The sequence below is a fragment of the Rhinichthys klamathensis genome, unplaced genomic scaffold, assembly GCF_029890125.1.
Source record: "Rhinichthys klamathensis goyatoka isolate OS25496 unplaced genomic scaffold, OSU_Roscu_1.1 h1tg000068l_1, whole genome shotgun sequence".
Lineage (NCBI taxonomy): Eukaryota > Metazoa > Chordata > Actinopteri > Cypriniformes > Leuciscidae > Rhinichthys > Rhinichthys klamathensis.
In genome coordinates, this window is record NW_026606611.1 from 722,511 (window position 1) to 748,183 (window position 25,673).

Here is a 25,673-nt window from a genome sequence, read left to right on the forward strand (position 1 = left end):
TATGTAACGATACTTAAGTTATTACTTAGTGTTTTTTACATAACGCTCTACGCGGTAAAATATAAATAATATCATAAATCTACATAATATTTGGTACAAGAAATTTGATTATTTGGATGACGTGTTGACCGTCCCAACATGGCGAACTGACGCCTCCAACTTCTGGCATCTTCAGTGGCGCCCACGTCATCACGCACTTTCGTTCAGTCTGAGTATGAAAACAATAAACAACCCGTTGACCAGAGGAACCGTAGAGGACCTGTCGCATATTTGAGTGACATACATTATTAAAGACAGAACCGGAGTGACCATTTTCAACACAAAGAATCTCTTGTAAACTCTGCTGTGGACAAACTTACGTCCAAAAACGAAGAACCGGGGGATTTTGGTGTCAAAAGACAGGAAGTTAGACGGTTTCACCCGCTCTTGTCCACCCTAGTAGGCTTGTATTATTGTATTCTCACTTTCACACACACTACCGAGGGGGTTTTAAGTCTGTTATGCAGGACTGGTCTCTTGTTCCACCACCTCTCGGCTCCCTCTCCCCGTCTGCTCTGGCCCTATGTCTCGGTGGCTCTTCCCCTGGTCGGGCTCAATAAAGAAACGGGCCTGTCGGTACCTCCTGCAGCACTATCTGGGCCACTTTTTGGAGGAGAGACTCAGTTTGGACCAGCTGAGCTTGGACCTGTACAATGGCAGCGGGGTCATTAGTGAAATTAACCTGGATGTGTGGGTAAGTGTGGGGTAAGACATGCCCAGGCCGGTTTCCTTGTCCCCTTATTGCCCGTGTTTCGCAATATCTGGACTTGAGTTTAAGATCAACACATCTAGTTGAAGGAGCACTCGTGTTTCCAAAGGTTTGATGACTTGTGCAGAAAAGACTGCATCTTAGATTCTCTTCCTGGTCTCGAGACACAGTGACAAAGGTTTACTAACTTTTGCTTTCACATTTTGAGTCTGCACACTTCTGTGGTGTTGTCATCTGTGGGTTGGTGGAAAGTTGAGAGGAAAAAAAGTGTAATAAATAATGAAATAAAAAAAGATGAAAATAAATAATAACAAATTGATAGATGAACAAATCTAACATTATGATAATTTATTTAAATATATATATATATATTACACATTTATAATATACATTTTTCCAGAGTATAAATTGTGTTTAAAAGTTCAACAAATCAGTCAATATATTACTGTTGAAGTAGTTAAAATTGTCATTCATATCAATTCATGCATCACCTATTTTCATCATAACATATAGGTCTGGCCTACATGAAAGAACAGTTTATTTAATCTATCTAATATTGTGTTGGTCATATTATACAATGATTTATTGCTTGTCTTTGTTGAATAATACAGAAGATAAAAGTAATCGTATATTAAATTGCAATATTGGTAAAAAAAATTCAAAACGCAATTAGCGCATCCTTCTCCTTTTTCACAGTCATTTTGACATCTTCTGTTCTTATCTGTGATCATTTGACCTTCAGATTCACTAACTATACTCTGAATCTTCTTTCCAGGCGGTGAACGAGTTGTTGGAGTCGTTGGGAGCTCCGCTGGAGATTGTTGAAGGTTTTGTGAACACCATTACAGTGACTATTCCCTGGGCAGCACTTGTGACAGAACACTGCACCCTTGAAGTCACTGGATTGCAAATAACATGCAGACCCAAATACAGAACCAGTGAGTTCTGTTGACCATTCTTTGTGGACTCGTTTGGTTTGATGCGTATAGCCATATTTTATACAGGATTGAGTTACTGTTCAATAATTTGTTCTCTCTGATCTCTGTTAGACGGGAACTGGGATTCCCAAGGGTGGTCGTCATGCATGACGTCCAGCATGCAGCTGGCCCAGGAGTGCCTGAAGGACCCGCCCGAGGCGTCAGAAGAGCCGCCTGCTCCACTGGAGGGGCTGGAAATGTTTGCACAGACCATCGAGACAGGTGTGTATCACCTCTTGTGTCTAGTTAGTACATTTGTGTATTGATTCATGAAGTTAAACTCTCCTAAACTTTCCTTGATCTTTGACAGTTGTCCGGGGCAGTGGATTTTCATCCATAGCTCTTATAGTTATAAAATAATTTTTATGTTTTTATTTATATTCTTATTTAGTTTATATATTTAATTTTATATATATTTTTATTATTAATTTAAAACAACAAATTTGTACATTTATTCATTTATATGGTTAGTATGCATGGATAATATACTCTCAGCCAGTGATTATCACTAAATAAGCCTTACAGGGTGATTGAGACCCTGATGTGTGGCAGATAACCAGCTTACTGCAATTTATCACATGAACATGTGTGTGTGTTTGCAGTCCTACGTCGAATAAAAGTCACCTTCCTGGACACTATAGTGCGAGTAGAACACCATTCCCTGGACGCTGAGGCTGGGGTTGCCTTAGAGATGCGCATTAAACGGTGAGGCCATCCTGATACTCCTAGGGATGTATTTTGTTTTTGTCTGTTTATTTATCAAGTATGATGAATTAATAGTGTGCCAGCTAATGTAACTCGGTGTACCATTAATAAATGGGTCAGTATGATGTTTTAATGTTTTTGAGAAGAAGTTTCTCGTGCTCACCAAGGCTGCATTTATTTGAACAAAAATACAGTAATATTATGAAATATTTTTACACTTCAACATAACTGTTTTCTATTTCAATATATTTTAAAATGTAATTTAATCCTGTGATGTCAAAGCTGAATTTTCAACATCATTACTCCATTATGATCCTTCAGAAATCATTCTTATATGCTGATTTGCTGCTCAAGATACATTTCTTATTATTATTATCAATATTGGGAACAGTTGTGCTGCTTAATATTCTTGTGGAAACTGCTACATTTTTTTTTGTCAGGATTCTGTGATGAACAAAAAGTTCAAAAGAAAAACTTTATTTAAAAGTGATTTTTTTTGTGTGTGTATAATTCTAAGATCTGGTTTCACAGACAGTGCTTAGATTAAGCCAGGATTAGGCCTTAGTTCAATTAGGACATTTAATTCGCTTTTATAAACATGCCTTAGAAAAAAAATCATCTTGAGACAAAACAATGACAGTGACATATTATATCTCGGTGCAAGTTGCTTTCAGTTAACAGCTCTAACATGCATTTTTGTCGGGGACTAGCTTTAGCCTTGTCTGTGAAACCGGGGGTAGATGTCTTTGATGTCACTTTTGATCAATTGATCAATTTAATCTAAACAAAAGTATTGTACTATGTTATTGTAAAAACATTTTTGCCTGTCAAAATACTTTTAAAAATTTTACATTATTTTAGTCTATTAACAGGTTAAGCTAAAAATACTCATTGGCTCATGTGCATTCCATTGTTTGTGACCAAGCTGTGTTTTGTCCCCGGTGGTGGTGTGTGGTACTGCAGGGTGGATTATTGTGATGAGGCTGTGAGAGACTCAAACCAGACAGTGCCTGTAGACATCCACCAGCCACCAGCCTTCCTGCACAAGATCCTTCAGCTCAACTCCGTGCAGCTGCTCTACGAGACCCTGGGAGGATCACAGGTGAGGAAACTACAACCTGTTAGTTAGTGGCGTTTACATTTTTTATTTTCTGCATTTCTGTTCTAGCTTAAGTACTAATCTAATTTTTACTTTAAACTTAAATATTGTGTACCACAAATAATGTTGGTTATAATGATAAATCGCTTGTGATGTTCCTTATTTTTAAGGTGCTTTGGTTAAAAGCATCTGCTAAACGCATAAATATAAATATTGCTATGGCAAGCATACTTTTCCTGTCTGCAATGGACATGGTCATTCTCACCCTGTGGTCTGTGTGGGTCCTAACGCCCCAGTATAGTGACGGGGACACTATACTGTCAAAGAGCACCGTCCTTCGGATGAGACGTTAAACTGAGGCCCTGACTCTCTGTGGTCATTAAAAATCCCATGGCACTTCTCGTAAAGAGTAGGGGTGTAACCCCGGTGTCCTGGCCACAGTCCACCCATTGGCCCCTGCCAATCATGGCCTCCTAATAATCCCCATCCACTGAATTGGCTCTATCACTCTCTCTCCTCTCCAACTATAGCTGGTGTGTGGTGAGCGCACTGGCGCCGTTGTACTGTGGCTGCCGTCGCATCATCCAAGTGGATGCTGCACACTGGTGCTGGTTGAGGAGAGAACCCCTGATATGATTGTAAAGCGCTTTGGGTGTACAGTAGTACATATGAAAGCGCTATATAAATGCCTCATTCATTCAACTCATCCATTTAGGGGCTGATTCATTCTGATGTCATGGCGAGCAGCAGGGAGACGGATAAGACAGATGAAAATGATGAAGATGATGATGCCTCCGATGCCCCGCAATCATTGCATCCCACCCAGAAGCCCCCTGAGCCTCTGCTGATTGGACAATGCTCTGGATTCATAGAGACAACAGTCAAAATCAAACAAAATGAAATGCTGCCTGGGCCCAAGGTTTGTGTGCACAATAGGAAATGAATAAATAAAATACTTTTGCCATGTTTGTTGTTAGATATATTATGTTAACTAACCAAATAACATGTATAATATTACAGCTGTATATTACTGCCATATGGATACACTCCATTTCGTTGATACACTCATCTCTGGCAGATAACAGAATACTTCCTAATTGTATCATTTAAACAAAGCAACTTTACAGAAAATGCCTGAAACTATATGTATTGTGAAAAGTGCTGTGCAAACTTAAAATATTGAATTGAATAGGAATTGTTATGTTAGATGGACAATCATGATTCTTTTGAATCAGATTAAATGATTAGATCATTGCTTGAGCATGCATGTAAGATTTTGATTAGTTCAACCCAAAAGATCCATCGTTGTTTCATTGTTCACACAGACAACCGTATTCTGAATTTCTTTTTCCTCTTAGTTTGAGTTGGATGGTAAAGTAGGGTGTCTCCACCTGCTGCTGTCCCCCAGTCAGATCACTCAGCTGACAGACCTCCTGTCCTCCCTCTGCATCGAGACATCAGGTAACATGAGCACTCTGTTGTGTGTTTGGTCATCGTCTTTTAACATGCGTTATAATTCACTGTCCCTTTTTAAATGTCTTAAAGTATAGTACAAATGAGACGCATCAACAGTCATCATGTGGCTGTTTGCACCAGCATGAATTTAGCCATTTTCTTGTATGATTGACAGTGTCCAGTGCTCTTTCTCTCTCTGTTTGTCAGAAGGCAGTGGTGGTGGTGGTGGTGGTGGTGGTCTGTCTGGTGGGGGTGTTTCTAGGCCTCTGGGTTCTGATGATCTGCGATTGATTGAAGAGGATCTTAGTAAGCAGCTGAACACAGAAATGTATGACAGAGACCTGGAGTTGGACTCAGAGCCCTATATCAGCACCATGGTGAACGGAGGTGAGGATAGTCAATATTTTGTTGAGTTTATTATAGATGACTGATTATAATTGTGTGGGTATGTTCAGAATGGCACACTACTAGATGACTATTTTTGCAGTAATTTACTGGTCTAAATTTTGGAATAATTTTCTTTAATGTTTTCGAAAAAAGTCTCTTATGCGTTTGATCAAAAATACAGTAAAAACAATAGTGTTGTAAATGTATTATTACAATTTAAGAGAACTGTTTTCTATTTGATTATATTTTAAAATAAAATGTATTCCTGTTATGGCAAAGCTGTATTTTCAGCATCATTACTCCAGTCTTCAGAGTCACATGATCCTTCAGAAATCATTCTAATATGCTGATTTGCTGCTCAAGAAACATTTCTTAATTTTTATCAATGATAAAAGCCTCTGGAACTATTTCTAGTTCTGTATTTTGCCAGAATTGCTTTATTTTTGTTTGTTATTCTGTGTGTTTTTGATCTTGACCGTTCTTCTGTCTCAGACATGTTTTATTCAATGGGTCCTGGCTATATGACCAGCAGTATGTTGTCGACACGCTCCGGGAGTGAATTATCTGACAGCGATATGGACTCGTCCATTCATAGCCAGAGCAGCCTGGCTCAAACAAACCCTCTGTCTCCACAGGTCAGTGCTTATATGTGCAAAGGTGTTTTCTCATCAAGTTCAGAATGATTCATTCAGGTGTCTGAACTGTCTTTCAGAGAATGACCAAAAAATTGCTTTGTTTCAAAAACATTTCTCTCGTTAAGTCACATTAGAATGGCTCTATTGTATTTTGCTGTATTAAAAACAATTAGCTAATTCTTTAGTATTATGCATGCAGCTTTTCTGACGACATATTAATTGAGAGACTACATTTTTTAATTCAGTTGCATAGGTAAATTAGCACAAAAAAAAAATCTAAAGAAATTGTGACCATACACAGTTCCTGTAGCTCAAACAGTAGAGCATGGCGCTAACGACACCAAGGTCATTGGTTTTATTCCCAGGGAATGCATGAACTGATAAACAGTATACCTTTATACAAGTCACTTTGGTTAAAAGCATCTGCCAAATGCATAAACGCATAATATACAGGCTCTAAAATAACACGCTTTCCCTTGTATATTCAAATAAATTTTAACTTAATATATTGATTTTGATCAAGTCCATGGACCTGTTTTGCATCAGCTACCCATGTATGTATGTATGTGTATGATTGGCCTGCTCTTTATGATGTGTCTCTTACAGGGAATGCTCAACTGTCCTCGTCGTTATCCTGTACCAGGATCCTTATCTAGTTTGCCTCAATGTAGCAGACCTCCAAGTATGTATCTAAACCTGTTTTAACCCTCTGGGGACCAGAGTGTTTTTGGGGCCCTTGGGATGTTTTGACATGCACTGACATTTGTGCTTTTTTCAGTTATTTATAAACATGTTAATGGCAAAGGTGTAAATTCACTCTATATAGTACAAACTTGGCTACCATGATATCTGAGCAACATGTATGTACATGTTTGTATTTTTAATAGAATAATGTTTATGCGTGGTTATTGAAAAAAATAAAAATGAAAGTTGCTGAAATAAGACCACAAAACACATATTGATTATTTCTTCACAAGACTTTTGAAAATTGTATCACATAGCCTAGAACATTTGCTCCAAAACTATGTGAGAATCATCCTGACTACTCATTCAGATAAGTCAATAAAGTCTTTTACATTTTTAATGACGTGTTTTGTTTGAGAAAGCTTTATGCGAGGAGGCGTGATCTCTCATTAATATGTGTGGCATTCCACACCTGAGAAAGACAAAGACCCTCCCATAATGGCCCTATTAGGTGCTATCAGGCCATATCATTAGAGGAGCCTTGCACAAAGAATGAGGAGATTTAAAAAAGAATGGCTTTTAGATTGTTTAGATTTATATAAGGAAAATACAGGGTGCATACGTCTGGACACTTCTATCACACACCCTTCACCATATAGACATGGTTTTATTTCAGTTCAAAGTTAGAGTTGGAAACATCTTGAAAAGAAAATTCTCCATAAATGTCTTAGTTTGATCATACATATTTCAAAGTTGAGGATTCATTATTTTGATATAGCTTGAACAAACACTATAACATCTTAGTTGATTAGTTTATTGACAAAACATACTATATATTTAACATATGAGCAGAAACTCCTAAAAAAAGCTTATTTGATGTCTATTTTAGAGTAAAAACTTTATCCAAAACGAGTCAACGAAATGTTGTCTGTTATTTAGTCTGTAACAGTGCGTATCTGTGCGTTCATTCATTCATTCATTCACACACACACACACAAACATGATTCACATTTAACAGTATGCTATTTTTCCGTTTACAGACACTACGTTATTCTATATCGCGATTAGAACAAAGCACTTGCAAAAAACACTTACTTCTCAGCTGAATCTGTTCATCCTCGAAATAAACCCAGTGGTAAATGTCCCAGGATTGTTCCTCATATAGCCGCGCAAGACGACAGTAGATTAATCTGACTAAAAAATAATGTGTGTTTTCAGAGTTTATGGGCGTTAACGCGTCTCAATGTGTTGCTTCACATATTTGCGTTTGAATAGCGCGTGCTCTCCGTGGGCGTGTCACATTACCAGAGATAATCAGCTGAGAGAACGATAATGAGACGGGCTGACACGTCTCTCTTTTTATATAGATGACATAAACGGAGAATAATAATTTTAGTTTTGAATCGGATCATTTAAAAGTACAAACTCAAATGATTTAAAAGATATATTGCTTATGGCTGGGTGAATAGTATTAGCTGAGTTGTGTTGAAGATTAGAGACGTGCTCCAGAAAAAAAGTTCACGGTGACCGAGAGGCAGAACGCACACCCTGTTTATTTTCTTTATTTTACAAAAGCACAATATTTTATTTCGATTGTATGTGGGCACATAAAAAAGTAGACATTTAACAGATTATTTTCTCATATTTCTTAACTCTATATGAACAGAAATTATGGTAGTACTTTAAGTCTATTTTTCTGCTATGTGAAAAAAAACAAGCAAAACGCGCCGGCGCGTTTCTGGTCCCCAGAGGGTTAAACACACACGTTGTGTATGTCACTGCTTTCCATTAACTTTTTATCTTGCAATCCGTCAACAGTGTTTTTGTTTTTTTCCCAATAGAACGGTCGTCTCGAGACGGTCAATCAGAGCCGATGAAACCAGATTCGTTGCTTCGCCTCTCATTGGGTGGAGTCACCCTGACTCTTTTAGAGCAGGACCCGCCTCCTGGGCCGGATGGGCTCTCCTCATTGGCTGAGGTGTCAAAGTTGTTTTTCCGTGAGCTTGCGTTCTTTAAGGACAGCATGTTCAGCGAGAGAGACTTTCAGAACCTGAGAGGAAGCTTTGCTAAAGCATGTGCCCACTCCCACATCAGGTACAACAGGAATCAACCGTTATGCTCACTGATTGTATATGTACGTGAATGCACTTCTTTTGACTCCCTCTGACCTCTGATCTTCAGGGTGACCGGTGCAGCAGTTCAACTTGCATGTGAGATGCGTAGCGCAGGGCGACACATCCGAGCCACGACCTCCGACCTCTCCTTCAGCAGGCTGGAACTGCTGGAGTGCCTGTGGGACTCGGGTGGTCCGCAGTACACAGAAGTAAACAGCACATCTTCAGACTCTTGCACCCAAATGCTATTTATTATCTATCAGGCTTTCTGGGTTGGGTGATGGGTTCACATTTTATGTGTTTTTAATTTTCATCTGAAGTCCACTCATAAATTTAGTTTCTTTTACCAAAATCAGTCCTATAAAGTTCAGCAACCATCTTCCTAAACTTTTCATGAAAAATGCTTATAAAGATTTTGCTCCAATCCTAATTTAATCAAGGTTAAAGCTAAACTCTGCAGGAATGTGGACCTCGAGGGACAGAGTTGAGAAACCCTTGCTTTATAGGCTTCCTGCAGTTTTCTGCCAAAATAAAAGAAATGTTGGATGTTTAACATTTTAGAATGAAGAAATTAAGACAGTCATAAATAGTATTGATATTTTAGTTGTACTGTAAAATTAAAATAAAAAAATTAAAATAAAATAAATTTTTACAGTTAAATATTACAATAGTTATTTTGTTTAATATTTTTATTTAGTAGAAGTAGTAGTAATAATAATAACCATTAATAATAATAATAATCATCAATTAAATCTAACTCATTAACTAATGTTAACGAATTGAGCAATATTGTAACGTGTTACCATTTTTTATGACCATATACCATTTTCTCGCTTCTCTCTGACCTTTAAAATTATAAAAAGCTTAGAATTAAATAGCTGCCATTTTAAGACTACATGTAAATGACTTATGATTATGATTGGTTGACCACATACTGACCTAATATTTGACTAATATTTGACCTCTTATTTCATGTAAAGTGCAGTAATCTCCTGTTTTTCATTAGATGTCCTCTTGAAACACATTTGCTACATCAATTTGTAGAATTTTTTTTTTTTTACCTTGTTGCACTCTGGAATACAATCTGGATGGTCAAAACATCCAAACGGCCTTATTACCAGAACGTTACCAGATTATTACAGTGGTGTAATGGTTAAATATAGTCACACCTCACTAGCTTTGCCAACTGCTCAAGGATAATCTCAAACAGATGTGAATACAGTTTGAGTTATGACAAGTCAGACTTGCAAATCCCCAGTAGGAAACATCTTGCAGGCTGATGAAGGTTCTGGAAGAGTTCTTTTGAAATGCATGTGTGTTTCTTCTCCCAGCTTTTGCAGTTCCAGTCAGCCGGTGTCTTCACGATGGGCACCACTGCCAGACCCTGTGCCCAGTTCCACCACAGTCTATCTGAGAAGCACATGCGTAAGGTACTGCAGCTTGACAGAGTCTTGTGGCATGGACTTGTGAGAAGAGTTCTTGTCTTTAATACTTTCGCTATAGGTCTATGTTAAAGGGGTCATATAATACCATTTTTGTACAAGCTAATATGATTCTTTAGGATCTAAATTAAAAGTATGTAATATACTTTAATTCAAAATTCTCATTTTTATTGTAAGAAAACACTTATTTTACCTGGTCAAAAACAGCTCTGTTTTCAGCACGCCGTTTCAGTGCATATGACTTTAAATGATAATGAGCTCTGCTCACCCCGCCTCTCTGTTCTGTGCGTACACCGTTTGTAACACAATAACACAATAACCATAATGCGTTGTTCAGTATAAACGTGGGATTATGAATTATATTGAGAATGTCGTACATAGAAAACATGCCGTAATGTACCCTGAGTGTAAACCTTAGACGCATTCATCGTGAAGCGTGCAAGCGATTTGCAAAGATTAATATAAAGATTAATAAAACGTTACACTCACTTCGGTTCTTCTGGAGGTTCAGCAGGAACACGAATAGCTGGTACCGATCCTTTTTCAGGAGCAGCTTCTTAGCAAAACCAGCTTTATACTGACCCTCGTTTATAAAGCAGTCTGGTGAGAAATGATTCGCGCAAACATGAAAGCATTGACGTTGCTCGTGGGGAATATTCCCTTCGAAAACAAACTCAGCCACTGCGTCTTCAGCGGTTCAGATTTAGGAACATTAAAATGACTGCTGTGTTCGTTATTACACCCAAGAACAGAACACCACAATCGCTTAGACGCCATTCTGCTCATAGACAGTGCTCCAGGAAATCAACAATGACCGCGCCGGTCCGCGCGGACTATGATTGACAGCTCGCTCGCGAGGGAGGGTCTGTGTTGAAACGCTGCTGTCAATCAACAATCGTGGGAGGGGCTTCCGACCGTGTGACGTCACACGGTCGAATGGCTCGATTTGAGGCAGGGGAAAACATATAAGGAGATTAAAACAAAAACACTGGATGGATTTTTTATCATTATATGATGCTTGTGTACAGGCACTGCCAACACACATTTCAGTACAATCAACTTGTAAAAGTGCATGTACCATTATATGACCCCTTTAAACTGTTCTTGCTGTTTTCTGTCGTGTAGAGTGGAAGCAGGCGGCGTGTGGTGCGCAGAGACAGCTCGCTGCGGGTCGAGCTCGGGGAGCTCAGCTCTGAGTTGGACCTTGACATTCTGGGCCGACTGGAGGACATCTTGCAGGCCCTGAGCTATTGTCCATCGCCACCACAAAGAAACGCAGCACATGCTGCAGAGGTCACTAGATGCTCCTGTTCAAAAATAACCCATTCCTCACCAAAAAGGCATTCACAATGAAATTGGTTGTAATGTATAGTTTATTCCTCTCTCTTTTTCTCTTCAGTCTCTTTTGTTGGAGCTCCACTCTTCTCTCCTGCTTCAATCTCCTTACACCGTGCTGAAGGTCCGTTTCCCCATCCCTGACCTTCGACCCCCGGGGCTGAGGCGGCCTTTAAGCCAGCGGGCAGTGCGAAGTGAGATCTTGAGTCTGCAGATCTCTAATCTGGAGCTGAAGTCTCAGCAGGGGTCAGACGTTCAGCAGGACGGCCCCTGCAACCCAGGAGCCAAACTTACCAAACTACTAGAGGCCTGTTTCACCGATCTGCACGGTAAAGCATCCAAAGATCATTTTTTCTTTTCAGTTATCACATACACTACCACTCAAAAGTTTGACAGAAATTAATACTTTTATTCAGCAAGTAGTGTGTCTCTCTAATGCATCAGCCTTATAAGCTGGGCTAAATGTCTTTTTTTATTTATTTTTATTTTTACAAATGAAATTCAATTCCCATTTTTTTCAATTTAAATTTTTTTTTATATATATATAAATGTTGATGGTCAGTGCACATTTTTCTAAAAGTCAAAAATATATTTGCTGTTAGTTTCTGTTAGATTTTGTTTCTGTTTATATTCTTTCTGCAGTCTAGTGTTGAGGATTCAATGTTGTTTTCTTTCTAAATTAATTTGATGTGTGTTTTAGGAGTGTATGAAGGCTGGGAGGGAGAAGCATTTCCCTGTATCCGTGTGCAGAAGAGCCCAGATCCGCAGAACCCTGATGGCATTCCCAGGTGAGTCAGTGAGTGTATGTGTGTCTGAGATTATGCTTTAAGTAAAATATAATACAATAGGTTATACAAATCTTTAGAATCTTAGCTCCCTCTCTTTTCCACCTGTAGGATTCAGGTGCGAGTGAATGAGGGAGTGGGATCTGACGGTGTGGGTGTGTGTGAAGGGGTGAACAGGGATCTGGGGCTGGGCTCCATGTCTCTGGAGAACCCATGTGAACTACGAGAGAAAAACAGCTCTCCCTTCTCATCCAATCGTACCATGTTTGAGACGGAAGAGGTATGTCCAGTCTGCCCGTCTGTCTTTCTTTCATTCATTCCTAAACTTCACTCATTCTCTGTCTCTTTCTCAGATGGTGATCCCAGCTGACCCAGAGGAGATGGAAGAGTTTCAGTCTCAGTGTATATGTCAGTGTCAGTATGTGGTTGATATCACGTTTCCTGTAGCTTACATCCTTCTGCCCAGTAAAGAGGCTTTTCTGAGTATCTATAACAGGTATCACTCAATTCTTACACATTCAAAAGAACAATGATTCCAAATACCCTTTTCAGCATAAAATAACATTTCAGATTATATGCATGTTGTGTCAGATGCAAAATTAACTTCTTATTTTTTTTGCCAGCCAATCCTTTGTATTTTCCAAAATAAAATAAAACTAATTTCTTTAACTCTTTCTCCCCAGGATTAATAATGATCTGTTGATGTGGGAGCCTCCTCCACCTCCTCCGTGCCCTCCTCCTGCTCCTCCTTCTTCTTTTCAAAGTTCTCGTAGTTCCTCCCACCAGCACAGACCTGAAGAGGATGAATTTTACCTCTGTAAATCTGCATTCAGGCTGGGTCAGTCGTGATCATCTGTTTCATATTTCAAATTATGAAAATTTTGGCTCAGGGTTATTTTAGCATTATTTATGTACTATTATAGTGTATCTTCATATTTTGAATTGGATTGTGCTGTTGAAAATCCTTTCCCTAATCCTTTACCTAATCATTTAAAAAATTATCCGCATTTGAAATGACTGGTAAATCTCTCATTATGCTAAATTATCATCAAATAGTGGATTCAATCTTTTTGTCACCTTGTTTTCTTTCAATTAGCACAAGTTTTAAGCACAAGAGCTGACTGATCGTAGGCCTCATTGATCTGAGCTTTATCATGATTTCTTTGAGTGAAAAAAGTACACAAGCTTATTCACCTCAAAAAAAAAAAACTGAGGTGCATAAGCTCAGATCAATAAAGTTACAAGGTGGGGAATGTTAAAAAATAAAATAAAAATTATATTGTGTGAGCAATGTAAGTAAATTTAGTCCAATGCGATACAATTAACTAGCATTTTCAGGAAAAAGAAAATCCTCTCTGGGTCAAAATGACTGAAACACAACTTGAGGGTTAAAAATTAATTTCTAGTCTTTTCACTTATGCCAGAATCTGACTCTGAGGAAGAGGAGCCTGAGTTCTACTCAGCCAAGCAATCAAAAAGAAGGAAACACTTAGAGCCTCAGTCCAGCCACGCACTGAGTCTGCTCTGTTTAACAGTGCTGATTGGAAAAGGCCGCCTTCAAGCCATGACAGACAGCAAGGTATATTAAGTGAAAAATTGCATGATGCATTGGTGTGGCTTTGGTGTAGAGTTTGAAAGCAAAATTTCAGAAGTAGACACCAATACCAGTCAAATTTAACTTTTCCAATTCAATTCACATTTCACAAATCCAATTTTGATACCATTTTAAGAATGAAGCTGGACGTAAAGTGGACCTCTGTCATGGAGAACTAATTTTGGACTTGGAAGGGGGGAAGATTTTTAGTGTGACGCAACACCAGAACAATCCCAATCTCAACTTCCTGACCATAGAGAGCAAAAGAGTGGAGCTGTATCATAAAGGTGAGCTGTTAAACCTTTTAAAACTCTTCCTGTAGTTTTTACATGGGGGAAACTGTTCTGAAATGACAAATAATTTGTGTGTCTTTTGCTCTTTATACAGCGGAGGTGCCAGACTCCCCTATTCCTGTGAAACTGGAAATGCCCAGGTTCACTTCCCCAGGTCATCTGGACCTTACCATTTACCCCACAGAGGTGGGGGTGAGCAGCGTCGGTGGCCGAGAAACCGGCGTTCAGATGCTGTCAACTGCCATTCAAATCACATTAGATCTTGAAAGGAATGTCAAGGTTAGTGCGTTTACTTTATCAGCATGCATACATACAGCATACTTGCAAAATGTAAACTATATTACCACACAACTCTGATTTGCTTAATGTGACTATTAGGCATTAAGATATTATAAACATTAAAGGATTAGTTCACTTTAAAAAAAACTTTTGCTGATAATTTACTCACCCCCATGTCATCCAAGATGTCCATGTCTTTCTTTCTTCAGTCGAAAAGAAATTAAGGTTTTTGATGAAAACATTCCAGGATTTTTCTCCATATAATGCACTTTGCTGGGCACCAAACGGTTCAAGGTCCAAAAGACAGTTTCAGTGCAAACTGCAAACTGTTCAAAGGGCTTTAAACGATTCCAGACGATGAATAAGGGTCTTATCAAGCGAAACGATCGCTCATTTCAAAAATAAATAACAAAGTTTAAGTTTAATAATGTCAAATGCTCGCCCTGCTCTGTTCTGTGATGCACGTTCGTGACTCTCCTGTTCGAACTCGTTCATCAAAATGAACAAATCTTTTTTCGAGTCATTTGGTTCATTTAACGAACGAAATGAACGAATTGACTCGGAAAAAGATTTGTTCATTTTGATGAACGAGTTCGAACAGGAGAGTCACACAGAACAGAGCAAGGCGAGCATTTGAGCTTATAAAACTTAAACTTTGTTATTTCTTTTTTAAATGAGCGATCGTTTCGCTTGATAAGACCCTTATTCATCGTCTGGAATCGTTTAAAGCCCTTTGAACAGTTTGCACTGAAACTGTCTTTTGGACCTTGGACCGTTTGCTGCCCAGCAAAGTGCATTATATGGAGAAAAATCCTGGAATGTTTTCATCAAAAACCTTAATTTCTTTTCGACTGAGGAAAGAAAGACATGGACATCTTGGATGACATGGGGGTGAGTAAATTATCAGCAAAAGTTTTTTTTAAAGTGAACTAATCCTTTAACATCAGGATTTTTTGTAAAGCGGCGTTGTCCTGTGTACTGTGAAAATTATTTCATCTGCTTTTCGCCTGTCGGTTCTGTTAATAATAGTTGTTTGTTTTTTGTTCGTCACCTATAAGTATTCATCTCATTTTCTCTGTAGGAGTTTGTGGTTGCGCTGCGACTCCATGGTGCTACTTTACGACATCACATGGCGTTGACCAATCACAGCTGGCATGAGCAGGTACCTGTTGGGAACTAGATTAGATGCGTGCTTTAAATCTGTCATGAACGTCTGGCTGATGTGTCTCTCTTCATTCTCTATTCAGATTATTGATTTCCTTGATGTCATCGATGATGACATTTTAGGCTACACCCCACCTGCCGTCATCACAGTTCTTCACACACACCTGGCCACCTGTGCAGTGGACTACAGGTATTGTAGTAACACTGAATGTTTGGAGAAGTCTGACAAATGCTCTTTGTTCTTTCTGTCAACTTTCTTTGTCTTTTCTCTCTCCAGGCCTCTTTATCTTCCTCTGCGAGTTTTGTTTACAGCTGAGTCCTTTTCTTTATCCAGCAACATCATTGTGGACACCGCAACCTTTCACCTCAGGTACTGGTGACTAGTGTGATCCTAAACGCTTGCACGAAGATTAATCGATTGGATCTAACCACTCTGATATCTACTTTTAGGTTTATCTTAGACGACTCTGCGTTGTACCTGTCTGATCAATGTGAAAGTGATACGGTGGATTTGAGGCGAGGTACAGAACAAGCATAGCTTTGAAAATCTGAATTTGCATTACTGTGGGCCACCTCTAATCATACTGTTTTTATGTGTCTCAGACTATGTTTGTGTATTAGACATTGATCTGCTGGAACTGGCCATAACGACTTGGAAAGGATCTGACTCAAGTAAACTGGTTAGTTTCATGCTAATCTTTACCGGCTTGAAGATTTACTGTATATTAGTTCATATATTAGTGACTTACAGTGCATTTTTTTGTAAAATAATTTAAATATGACCAGTAACATCACCAGTAAACATCAATATTTTAGGTTATTTATTTATGTAAAATAATATACTAATAATATCGCAGGACTTCAGCTGCTGCTTAAAATTTTGTCAACTTCTCACAAATGCTTGTTTTGTTTTTTCTAATCTTCCACTATCTGTCTGTCTTTATGAATATTTCCCAGACTCAGCCGCTGTTTGAGCTTCGTTGTTCTAATAATGTAGTTCACGTACACACCTGTGCGGACTCGTGCGCTGCTCTAGTTAACATGCTGCAGTACCTGGTTTCCCAGGGCGATCTACACCCTCCCCCTCGCCACACATCCCCCACGGAGATCGCCGGACAGAAACTTCTGGTGAGATTTGTCTTTTGAAGTTGTACTATAGCTTCTTTCCCCCTGCTTGTTTTCAACTCTAAAATGTCTGTTTTTTAGCTGTCAGAAAGTCCCGCATCCCTTCCCTCCTGCCCACCAGCAGAGACCGCAGAGATTAACCAATGCGACCTCACAGATGCCTTGATTGACACTGAGAGAATCCTTCAGGAAGAGACGCAAGATTCTGGTGAGAGTTTGTCAGTTGTTTATATAGATCTAAGAAATATCTAGAAAAGAACATGTAGAAATCGGTCAAATGTTTTATTTTATGACTAATATTTTATAGATTTGAAAATATATCATTTTAGAAAATATTAAGAGTTTGTGGTCGGTAATATGTTTATGAAAGAAGTCTCTAATGCTCACCAAGGCTGCATTTTTATCATGATAAATACAGTAAAAACAGAAATATTGTCAAATATTTTCACTTCTGTTAATAATAGGATGATTGTTGTTTGTTTGTCATCTAGTATTCATCTAATTTTCTCTGTAGGAGTTTCTGGTCGCACTGTGACTAAATTATGTTTTTGAATACATTAAGACTAGTTGGTGGTCTGTAATATGTTTATGAAAGAAGTTTCTAATGCTCACCAAGGCAGCGTTTTTATGATTAAAAAATACAGTAAAAACAGCAATGTTGTGAAATATTATCAAATATAATTTTTATGATAAAAAATACAGTAAAAACAGCAATATTGTAAAGTATTATTACTGTTTAAAAAAACTGTTTTCTATTGTAATATATTTTTAAATGGAATTTATTCATGTTATGGCAAAGCTGAATTTTCAGCATGTCACATGATTCTTCAGAAACCATTCTAATATGATGATTTTCTGCTCAAGAAACATTTCTTATTATTATCGATGTTGAAAACAGTTGTGCTGCTTCATGTCAAATGACTATACTATCACTTTTGATCAATTTAATGCATCCTTGCTGAATACAAATATTAATTTCTTGACCTTTGAATTGTATAGATTAATGGTTGTTCAAATTTGTGTATTTGCCCAGCAGGTTCTCCTTCCATCCGGCGAGCCTCACCTGTCTCCGTCTATCTGTTCCCGGGAGAAGCCCCTAAGCTCCGCCCCTCTGTTCTAGAAGGGGAGGAGTCTGATATTGATGGACTGGTCACCACAGCTTTGGAAGCTCATGCAGATATTATGTCAGAGGAAGGCTCAGAGGGTTCCACCGACAACGATGATTTCTGCATCCTAGAGGCTCCTGGGATGGGCATCCCAGTATGTACCCTCATTTTTCTTTTAAGTTGCTTTGAAAAAAATTGGTGTAGAAATTTTTTTTTTTATTAGAAAGACTGAAATAATATTTACTTTTTAATTACAACGTAGAAAATTCAATTTTTTACACCTTATTTCTTTCTTGTCCTTTTCTCTCTTGTATAAGTTAATAACTTATCTCTCTGATAGCCTAGAGACGGTGAGCCTGTGGTGACCGTGCTCTCCCAGGGTCTTATAAAGGTGCGGGATGGATACTACTCTCGGCCACGGGGCAGTTCAGATCTGCTACGCGCCCCAGCCCGTTTCCCAGTGCCTCAGAACAGAGTGGTGCTCCGAGAGGTGTCCGTTGTCTGGCACCTGTACGGTGGCAAAGACTTTGGCGGCAAACCCAGCTCAGCCCATACACCACACAGCCATAAGTAAGTCTAGCAGAAGGTCCGAGAAGAGAGAATTTTAGGGTGCTTGGTTTGATTAGCTGGTCCGAACCTGTGTTCGATTGCTCCTCCCCTCCCTCAGCCCCCGCTGGATTGTGTTCACTGGATTGGTTGATTTTGAACCACGGTACTTTTGCATCATCAAAGCAGCAGCTGTTTACCCCAGTTGCTTGGTTATGATGATGCAGGAGAAGGCGGCAAAATGCATACTAGTGTTGCTCAAATGAGAAATGCATTCTCTCTGCTTGCAGTGTGTCATTCACGCTTGTCAGGAAAGTGAGTGAGAACACACACAAACCCACAGTTTCATCGAATCATACGTCATCAATAGCGGTTCACGATTTAGTACAATTGCGTTCATTATCAGCAGCGAACCACACCGGAGTTTACATGAACCGTACCACAGACCACCCTTTTTTATGCGGACTCACGTACGGTTCGCGGATTTGCCCACAAGTTCAGAAAACGGTGTTCACATCATCAAACGATCCAAATTCTGATCTGGGTGCTCACCAAAAGTGCCAGCATTAAAGCACCTTTCATGGAGCATTTTCAGACCTGTTAATTGTTAGCTTTTATCCAAAACAGGGATTTAAATTGTTGCATTGTCGTCTTAGTTCGGTTCGCTTTCACAAGGCAGCATTTCAAAGCGTACCAAAATGTGTTTATGAAAGTCTTATGAGTAAAACCTGTTTCAGAGAAGAGCATTTACACAACATTTCAAAATGAAGAGGCTCATTGTTTCTCAACTGTGATAACTGATGTGTTCACCCACAGAATCTGACACTGCTGCTTTTTTTTGTAACGCATTTCCAATTATGAATTTTTAGTGCTTTCTCGTCCCCGAACTGCTCCAGAGTTCGTTTACAATCGGGCCAGGATTAGGCCTCCTCGATCAGGCGATCTCGAACCAAACGTTTTAGTGCGGATCCAAGCATGATTGTAGTGTTCATATATGCCGAACCGAACTAAGAGGCCAGGCGCCGAAACAAATGCTCTAAACGAGCCAGGTGTGAAAATTCCTCAAGGTTGTTTGTGTCTCTCAGGGTTCGCTCAGCTGCTTCTGGAGCCCGTGGTTCTCCCTCTCGTTCAGCAGTGCCCTCACGGCCCCAGAACTCTTGGCGGTGGGTTGGAGGAAGTGGGCGGCAGCACACACTGCTTATGGAAATACAACTGACAAAGGTATATTGTACTGAAATAAGGCATTTGAAGATTCAGAAAGCCTTGTTTCTAACTACTTTCTCTCTCTTCAGGTTAGTTTCCAGCATGAGACGTACCCAGTGGTGACGCCCCCTGCTGCAGGACTGGATGCAGAAGGACCATGCCTCGGGGAGCAGCCTATTTCCCGCCAGGTGTTTATCGTCCAGGAACTTGAGGTGCGAGACCGTCTGGCTTCCTCTCAAATCAACAAGTTCCTGTACCAGTACACCAGTGAGAGCATGCCGCGCAGAGCCCACTCCAACATGGTGAGTTACAGAGAGGAATAGGAAGAAAATAAGGTCCTGTTTGTGCTTGTGTTCTCACCTGTCCCACTCGCTGCTGTAGTTGACAGTGAAAGCGCTACAGGTGATTCCTGAATCAGGTCTGGGCGGCCCGGAGTGCTGTCTGAGAGTCAGTCTGTTACCGCTGCGTCTCAATATCGACCAGGTACACATTACTCATTATATTAAAAAAATTCAGCATAGAGCAAATAATGTTTTATATCAGGATTGGTAAAAGCTACATACACATTTGTTTTCATTTCCCAGGATGCACTTTTCTTCTTGAAGGACTTTTTCAGTAGCATGGCTGCAGGAGTTAATCCTTACTTACCCGTCGACCCTGCAGCTGAGGGCAAGTCTGCTTAAGTTATTAATTTTTAGTGCTTCAACTTATTTCAGTTAGCCAAGGCAACATTTCTAATTTTCTTTTAGTTTAAGTTTGTCATCTAATATTTACATTTTTATTTCAGTGAACAAAAAAAAAATGTTTTAGTTAAATAAAAACCCTGATATGTATATGTATTTTAATTCATAATTTTAATTGCACCCATTTATCTTTTTAGTAATTTTATTTTTTCTTTATTTGTGATCTGATCCCAGTGAGGACTGACACTCCTCAGAAGGCTTCAGACGACACAGATCCTGCCTCTGGATTGGGCCATGATCTCGCTGCATCTGTAGAAACAACCTTTAGTGAGCAGAGTTCCTCCTCCGCTGGCTCCTCGTCCTCCTCTGACCAACCCATCTACTTCAGGTAGAAGATCTGACGTCAAACTGCATGACAAAACAAATGTCTAAATCAGAATTAATGTCTGTTCACGCTCTTTCTCTTTTAGAGAGTTTCGGTTTACCTCTGAAGTTCCCATCTGGCTGGACTATCAAGGAAAGCATGTAGTTATTGAGCAGGTTGGTGATCACCAATATAAAATAACTGATTCTTTATGTTCATGTGGTCATAAAGCCAGTTTATCTGTGTAGTTTGAGTGCTGAACCTTAAAACAACAAATTAGCTGGCCCAGTTTTTCTGAATAATATATATATATATATATTATTATTTATTTTTTTGTCATTGCAAGTACAACGAAATTACATCAGAGCAAACAATCGACATTGGTTTTTCATAAAGTGCAAAAGATCACCAATAAAAACAGCTTGTTTACAGGGCACCGCAACAGACAACAACCAAGAAAAAGGGATATCAAGTGGAATCACTTATAGAGCTGCAAAGTCCAGTTCCAATTATTGCAATTGTTGGATAATAAGTCCATAATAGCACCAAAAACAGGGCCAAAGTGACACATATAAACAAAGAAGGGGCATATGAGGCGAAACACTACCAATCAGTAAAAATGTATAATTATGTGTGCTGCAACAATGCAGAGTCCAGTTCACAGTTATTGCAGTTGTTGGGTAATGTTAAATAGTGTTAGATGAGTAAATATCAGTGGTTTGTTTAGTTTGACTGCTGTTATAATAATGTATATCATCTCTGGTTTCACAGGGAACGTTTGCAGGCATTCTTATTGGTCTGGCCCAGCTGAACTGCTCTGAACTGAAGCTGAAGAGATTGTGCTGTAGACATGGGTAAATGCTTTCATTCACAAACACATCTTCGTCTTTACTTTTTGCCTGCGTTACTATTTTAATCTAGATCTGAAAAGTGAGTTGTTGTTTTGTCTCAGGCTGCTGGGTGTTGATAAGGTGATTCAGTACGCAGTGAATGAGTGGCTTACTGACATCAGGAAGAACCAGCTGCCGGGGATTCTGGGAGGTGTAGGTCCCATGCATTCTGTTGTACAGCTCTGTGAGTACGATGTGTCTCATTTCTGTGCAGTACTGTCTCGTCTCAAGTGCTCTGGCTTTTTTTTTTCTTTTTTTTTCAGTGATGTTGGAATTTAATGACCATGAGATTAATCTTAAATATTCAGATTGAATGCAATCAAGTTGTCTGTCCTCTGCAGTCCATGGTGTACGTGATCTGTTCTGGATGCCCATTGAGCAGTACCGAAAGGACGGACGCATCATCCGAGGCCTCCAGAGGGGGGCGGCATCATTCGGCACCTCTACAGCCTCTGCTGCCCTAGAGCTCAGCAACAGACTAGTGCAGGCAATTCAGGTAAATACACACGCATATAACCAGTCATACTCCAAACTACTGTTTATAGATATATTATATAATTTTGTTTTGTTTTTTTATGAATGTTGAATGTTGTTGCTGTTTACCCCAAATATAATCACTGGTGGTAATCATACTCCAAACTACTGTTCATGTATATATATATATATTAGGGATGCACCGAATCCAGATTTGTGGGGTTCGGCCGAATACCGAATCCACTGGTTAAGATTCTGCCGAATCCGAAACCGAATACCGAATCCTACTCTCATCCTCAGTCCATTAACACAGTAAACACATTAATGAAGTAAACAAAGTGGATTTTTCATTTTATTTTATTACTGTAAATAATAAACACTACTTTTACTTTTATATCTGTAAAAAAAAAAAAAAAAAAAAAAAAAGCAACATTATGCATTTTAACAGCGGCGATGTTGTGTAGTCTATTTAGAGTACTTGCCACCATGAGACAAATCGGCATTGCAAATTGAACATGTAGCTCGACTTGAATTGCCTTCTTTCACTGAAAGTACTGCCAAACAACACTTTTTCTGCTCACGAGTTCCATTTTCACTTTCTCACACCCTACTGCATTCGAACTAAGGTGTGGCCCCTTTAAGAACTGCGCGCCGTATGTGTCGTGCGCCTCGAACACATGCCCATGTAGGCTATGCGGGTTATTTCTGTTTGATGCTCATTTTTACCTTATTTTCTTAAGTAACGCTGTGGACGGTAGAACGTGTGACAGACAGTTACACAAGTTCGATTGTGGAATAAAGTGCGAGTTGTGAGATGCCAATCGCCTCCGTGACTCTGTCTGGCCTCTGCAATAACTTTAGCTGTGAGCTATTTTTCTTCCTGACACAACGCGTTACACTACTACAGGCTTGTTCGACTTGAACCGGAGCTGCACAGACAGATGAGTTTATGACATCAAAGTCCCGCGAGAGCAATTCAAAAGCATAAGGAGCCGTCTGCTCTCTATTCGTTCACGCGGTACTTTGATGTCATTCACTGATCGGTGACTTCGACGTAGCGCGCGTAGTGCAAGCCTAGGGTTCGGTTCGGTGGAAAAAAATTCTGAGGTTCGGCAGAAACTGAACCCCGTTAAAAATCCCAATATTCGGCCGAATCCGAATCCGAATCCTGGATTCGGTGCATCCCTAATATATATATATATTTTTTTTTTTATGAAAGTTTAATGTTGTGTCTGTTTACCATGTTACTAGATATTTTAATAGATTTTTCTTTTTGAAAAATTATATTTATATTATATTTATATATTTTTATTAATTATATGTAATTTATTTTATATTTTAAATTACAATTAATTATATTTTAATTATGTATATTTTATAATATTACTTGCTTGTTTTCCATGTTACTAGATATTTTTTATTTGATATTTTTATTGTTTATTATTTGAAAGATTTTTCAAAATTACATTTATTTATTTTTGTATTATATTTATGTGCATCATTTGTATATCATATTTACCATGTTACTAGATACGCTGAATTTGTTTTTTCTTTATAGATTTTTTTTTAGTTAAATTAAATTATTTATTATATTTGTATGTATCATTTGTATATCATTTATGTTTTTATTTGTGTAAAACTTTTATAATTATATTTATTATATTACATAATTGTATTTTTTATGTTCATTATTATATTTGTTGCTGGTTTACCATGTTACTAAATATTTTACTAAATCTATATTTATATGGATCATTTTGAATGTATAATTTATTTTGTTTTGTTACATTTTTATAGTTATATTTATTATATATTTTTTATATATTTATATTCATCCTTTTTTTTTGCTGTTTACCTTGTTGCTAGATATTTTTTATTTAATATTTATCCATCGCACCACATATAAAAAAAAACCATAATAATATTAACCTAATGTAATAAGAAGCCTTTTCCCTGTGTATTTCTAGGCCACCGCTGAGACAGTGTACGACATCTTATCTCCAACCCCACCTCTGACACGTTACATCACTGAGGGACGCCCCACTCCCCGTCCCAGACGCACCCCTCAACCAGCTGACCTCAGAGAGGGTGTGGCCAAGGCCTATGACACTGTCAGAGAGGTGCGTCATTATATCATTACAAACATGTGCATCTCTGAGACTATTACATTTAATAAATGTATAATATAAAGTGTTTTTGGCTAATTCAACTCATCTTATTCAAATTGACATTGCCGTCTTTGCTTTCCCAGGGTGTGATTGACACCGCTCAGACTCTATGTGATGTTGCGTCTCGTGGACATGAGCAGAAAGGTCTTCCTGGAGCAGTGGGCGGGGTTTTGCGCCAGATCCCGCCCACTGTGGTCCGTCCACTTATAGTTGCCTCCGAGGCCACTTCAAACCTACTGGGAGGAATGCGGAACCAAATTAAACCAGATGCGCGGAAAGAGGACTTCTTAAAATGGCGCACCGAAGTTGGCCAAGAATGAGATTGACGGGCGTTATTGGAGTCTGATTTTTGTTAGTATGAATGTGAGAGTGAGATTGTGAGTTCATCTGTGAGTATCAATGCAAAAACAAAGGAGAAAAAAATGTATAATTGAACCATTTTTAAGTGGCTTCCACATAGTTGCACACTTTGTTTCATGCAATGCAAATGTTTTCCACTTGCACTTTTGCTAGAATCGAGCGCTCTAGATGGCCAAGTGCAGCTCAGTCTCATCTTGTCGTATTGAAACGTATGCAATCATATCAGTCTGTAACTTTACCTGTGAGCTCAAGACCGGATGTTTCCCCTCTCTGAAATACGCATTTAACATCTGATTGAATTGATATTCTTCCTCTGAAGTATTACAAACATAATGTTGAATTTCTCATTTAGGTAAGGTGAAAGGCTCATTAAATACATTGAGGTGGCCTTACCATACTTTTCACTTAACACTAGGAAAGTGACTCTTCTTGTCCACTTCTAGTCCTCTATATTGATGTCTTTGTGCCATAATTACACTGCATTGACATTATAAAGATCTTATTTTAAACTGTCCTGTTTAACTCTTTCTTAAAGCCTAATCTAATGCATTGATTATTTGAGTGGTGCAATCAGTACGAGAGTCTCTGTACAGGAATGATCACTCTTGTTTTCTATTCATTCTTTCAGAATGTGATGAAGAATTGTTGTCTTGTCTTTTTTCTTGGTGAATCTTGCAAAATGTCCAGAGCTGGGTTTCTCAAAAGCATTGTGAGTGAAATTGCTTCCACAATCTACTTATGCTTATGATGCTTTTGGGAAACAAAGCCCAGGTCATATTTCACCTCAAAATAAAAACATATGTCATTTATTTGGTAATTCGATTTTACATAAAGAAAATTAGCCTGTTTTAGAATTTCTTACATCGTTACATTATTTTCTTGGCAATTTGCATCTATTGTTCATTTAATTCTCCTGATTCTCATTTTCAATTTTTGATTTTCATTTCTGTATTTAAATCAGCATAAAGGCAGTACAACACACACCCTCATTATATATAAATACTTAATATGTCATTATTTTTTCACACCACTTTTTCATGCCAATAATGAGAATTGTA

General features: G+C 38.6%; 1 protein-coding gene across 2 annotated transcripts; it reads left to right on the forward strand.

The window, feature by feature from the left end:
- The first annotated feature begins 189 nt into the window (after positions 1–189).
- atg2a (autophagy related 2A) lies at positions 190–24,835 on the forward strand. 2 transcript variants are annotated; one of them, XM_056250175.1, is made up of 42 exons: positions 190–733; positions 1,524–1,686; positions 1,798–1,947; positions 2,328–2,430; positions 3,394–3,532; positions 4,245–4,448; positions 4,888–4,990; positions 5,192–5,371; positions 5,864–6,006; positions 6,613–6,688; positions 8,532–8,784; positions 8,872–9,013; positions 10,136–10,234; positions 11,372–11,539; positions 11,646–11,910; positions 12,282–12,369; positions 12,478–12,646; positions 12,720–12,862; positions 13,050–13,204; positions 13,791–13,945; positions 14,097–14,247; positions 14,348–14,532; positions 15,614–15,694; positions 15,780–15,886; positions 15,974–16,066; positions 16,147–16,217; positions 16,300–16,376; positions 16,654–16,824; positions 16,903–17,029; positions 17,858–18,081; positions 18,268–18,497; positions 19,559–19,694; positions 19,766–19,978; positions 20,058–20,159; positions 20,261–20,349; positions 20,598–20,747; positions 20,830–20,899; positions 21,495–21,577; positions 21,676–21,797; positions 21,955–22,109; positions 24,055–24,207; positions 24,339–24,835. In XM_056250175.1, the coding sequence occupies exons 1-42, from the start codon at positions 563–565 to the stop codon at positions 24,573–24,575; spliced, it is 6,096 nt and encodes a 2,031-aa protein (XP_056106150.1). In that variant the 5' UTR covers positions 190–562; the 3' UTR covers positions 24,576–24,835. The 2 variants fall into 2 exon arrangements, with proteins under 2 accessions (XP_056106150.1, XP_056106151.1); XM_056250176.1 differs by having other exon boundaries at positions 5,195–5,371.
- The last annotated feature ends 838 nt before the right edge of the window (positions 24,836–25,673 follow it).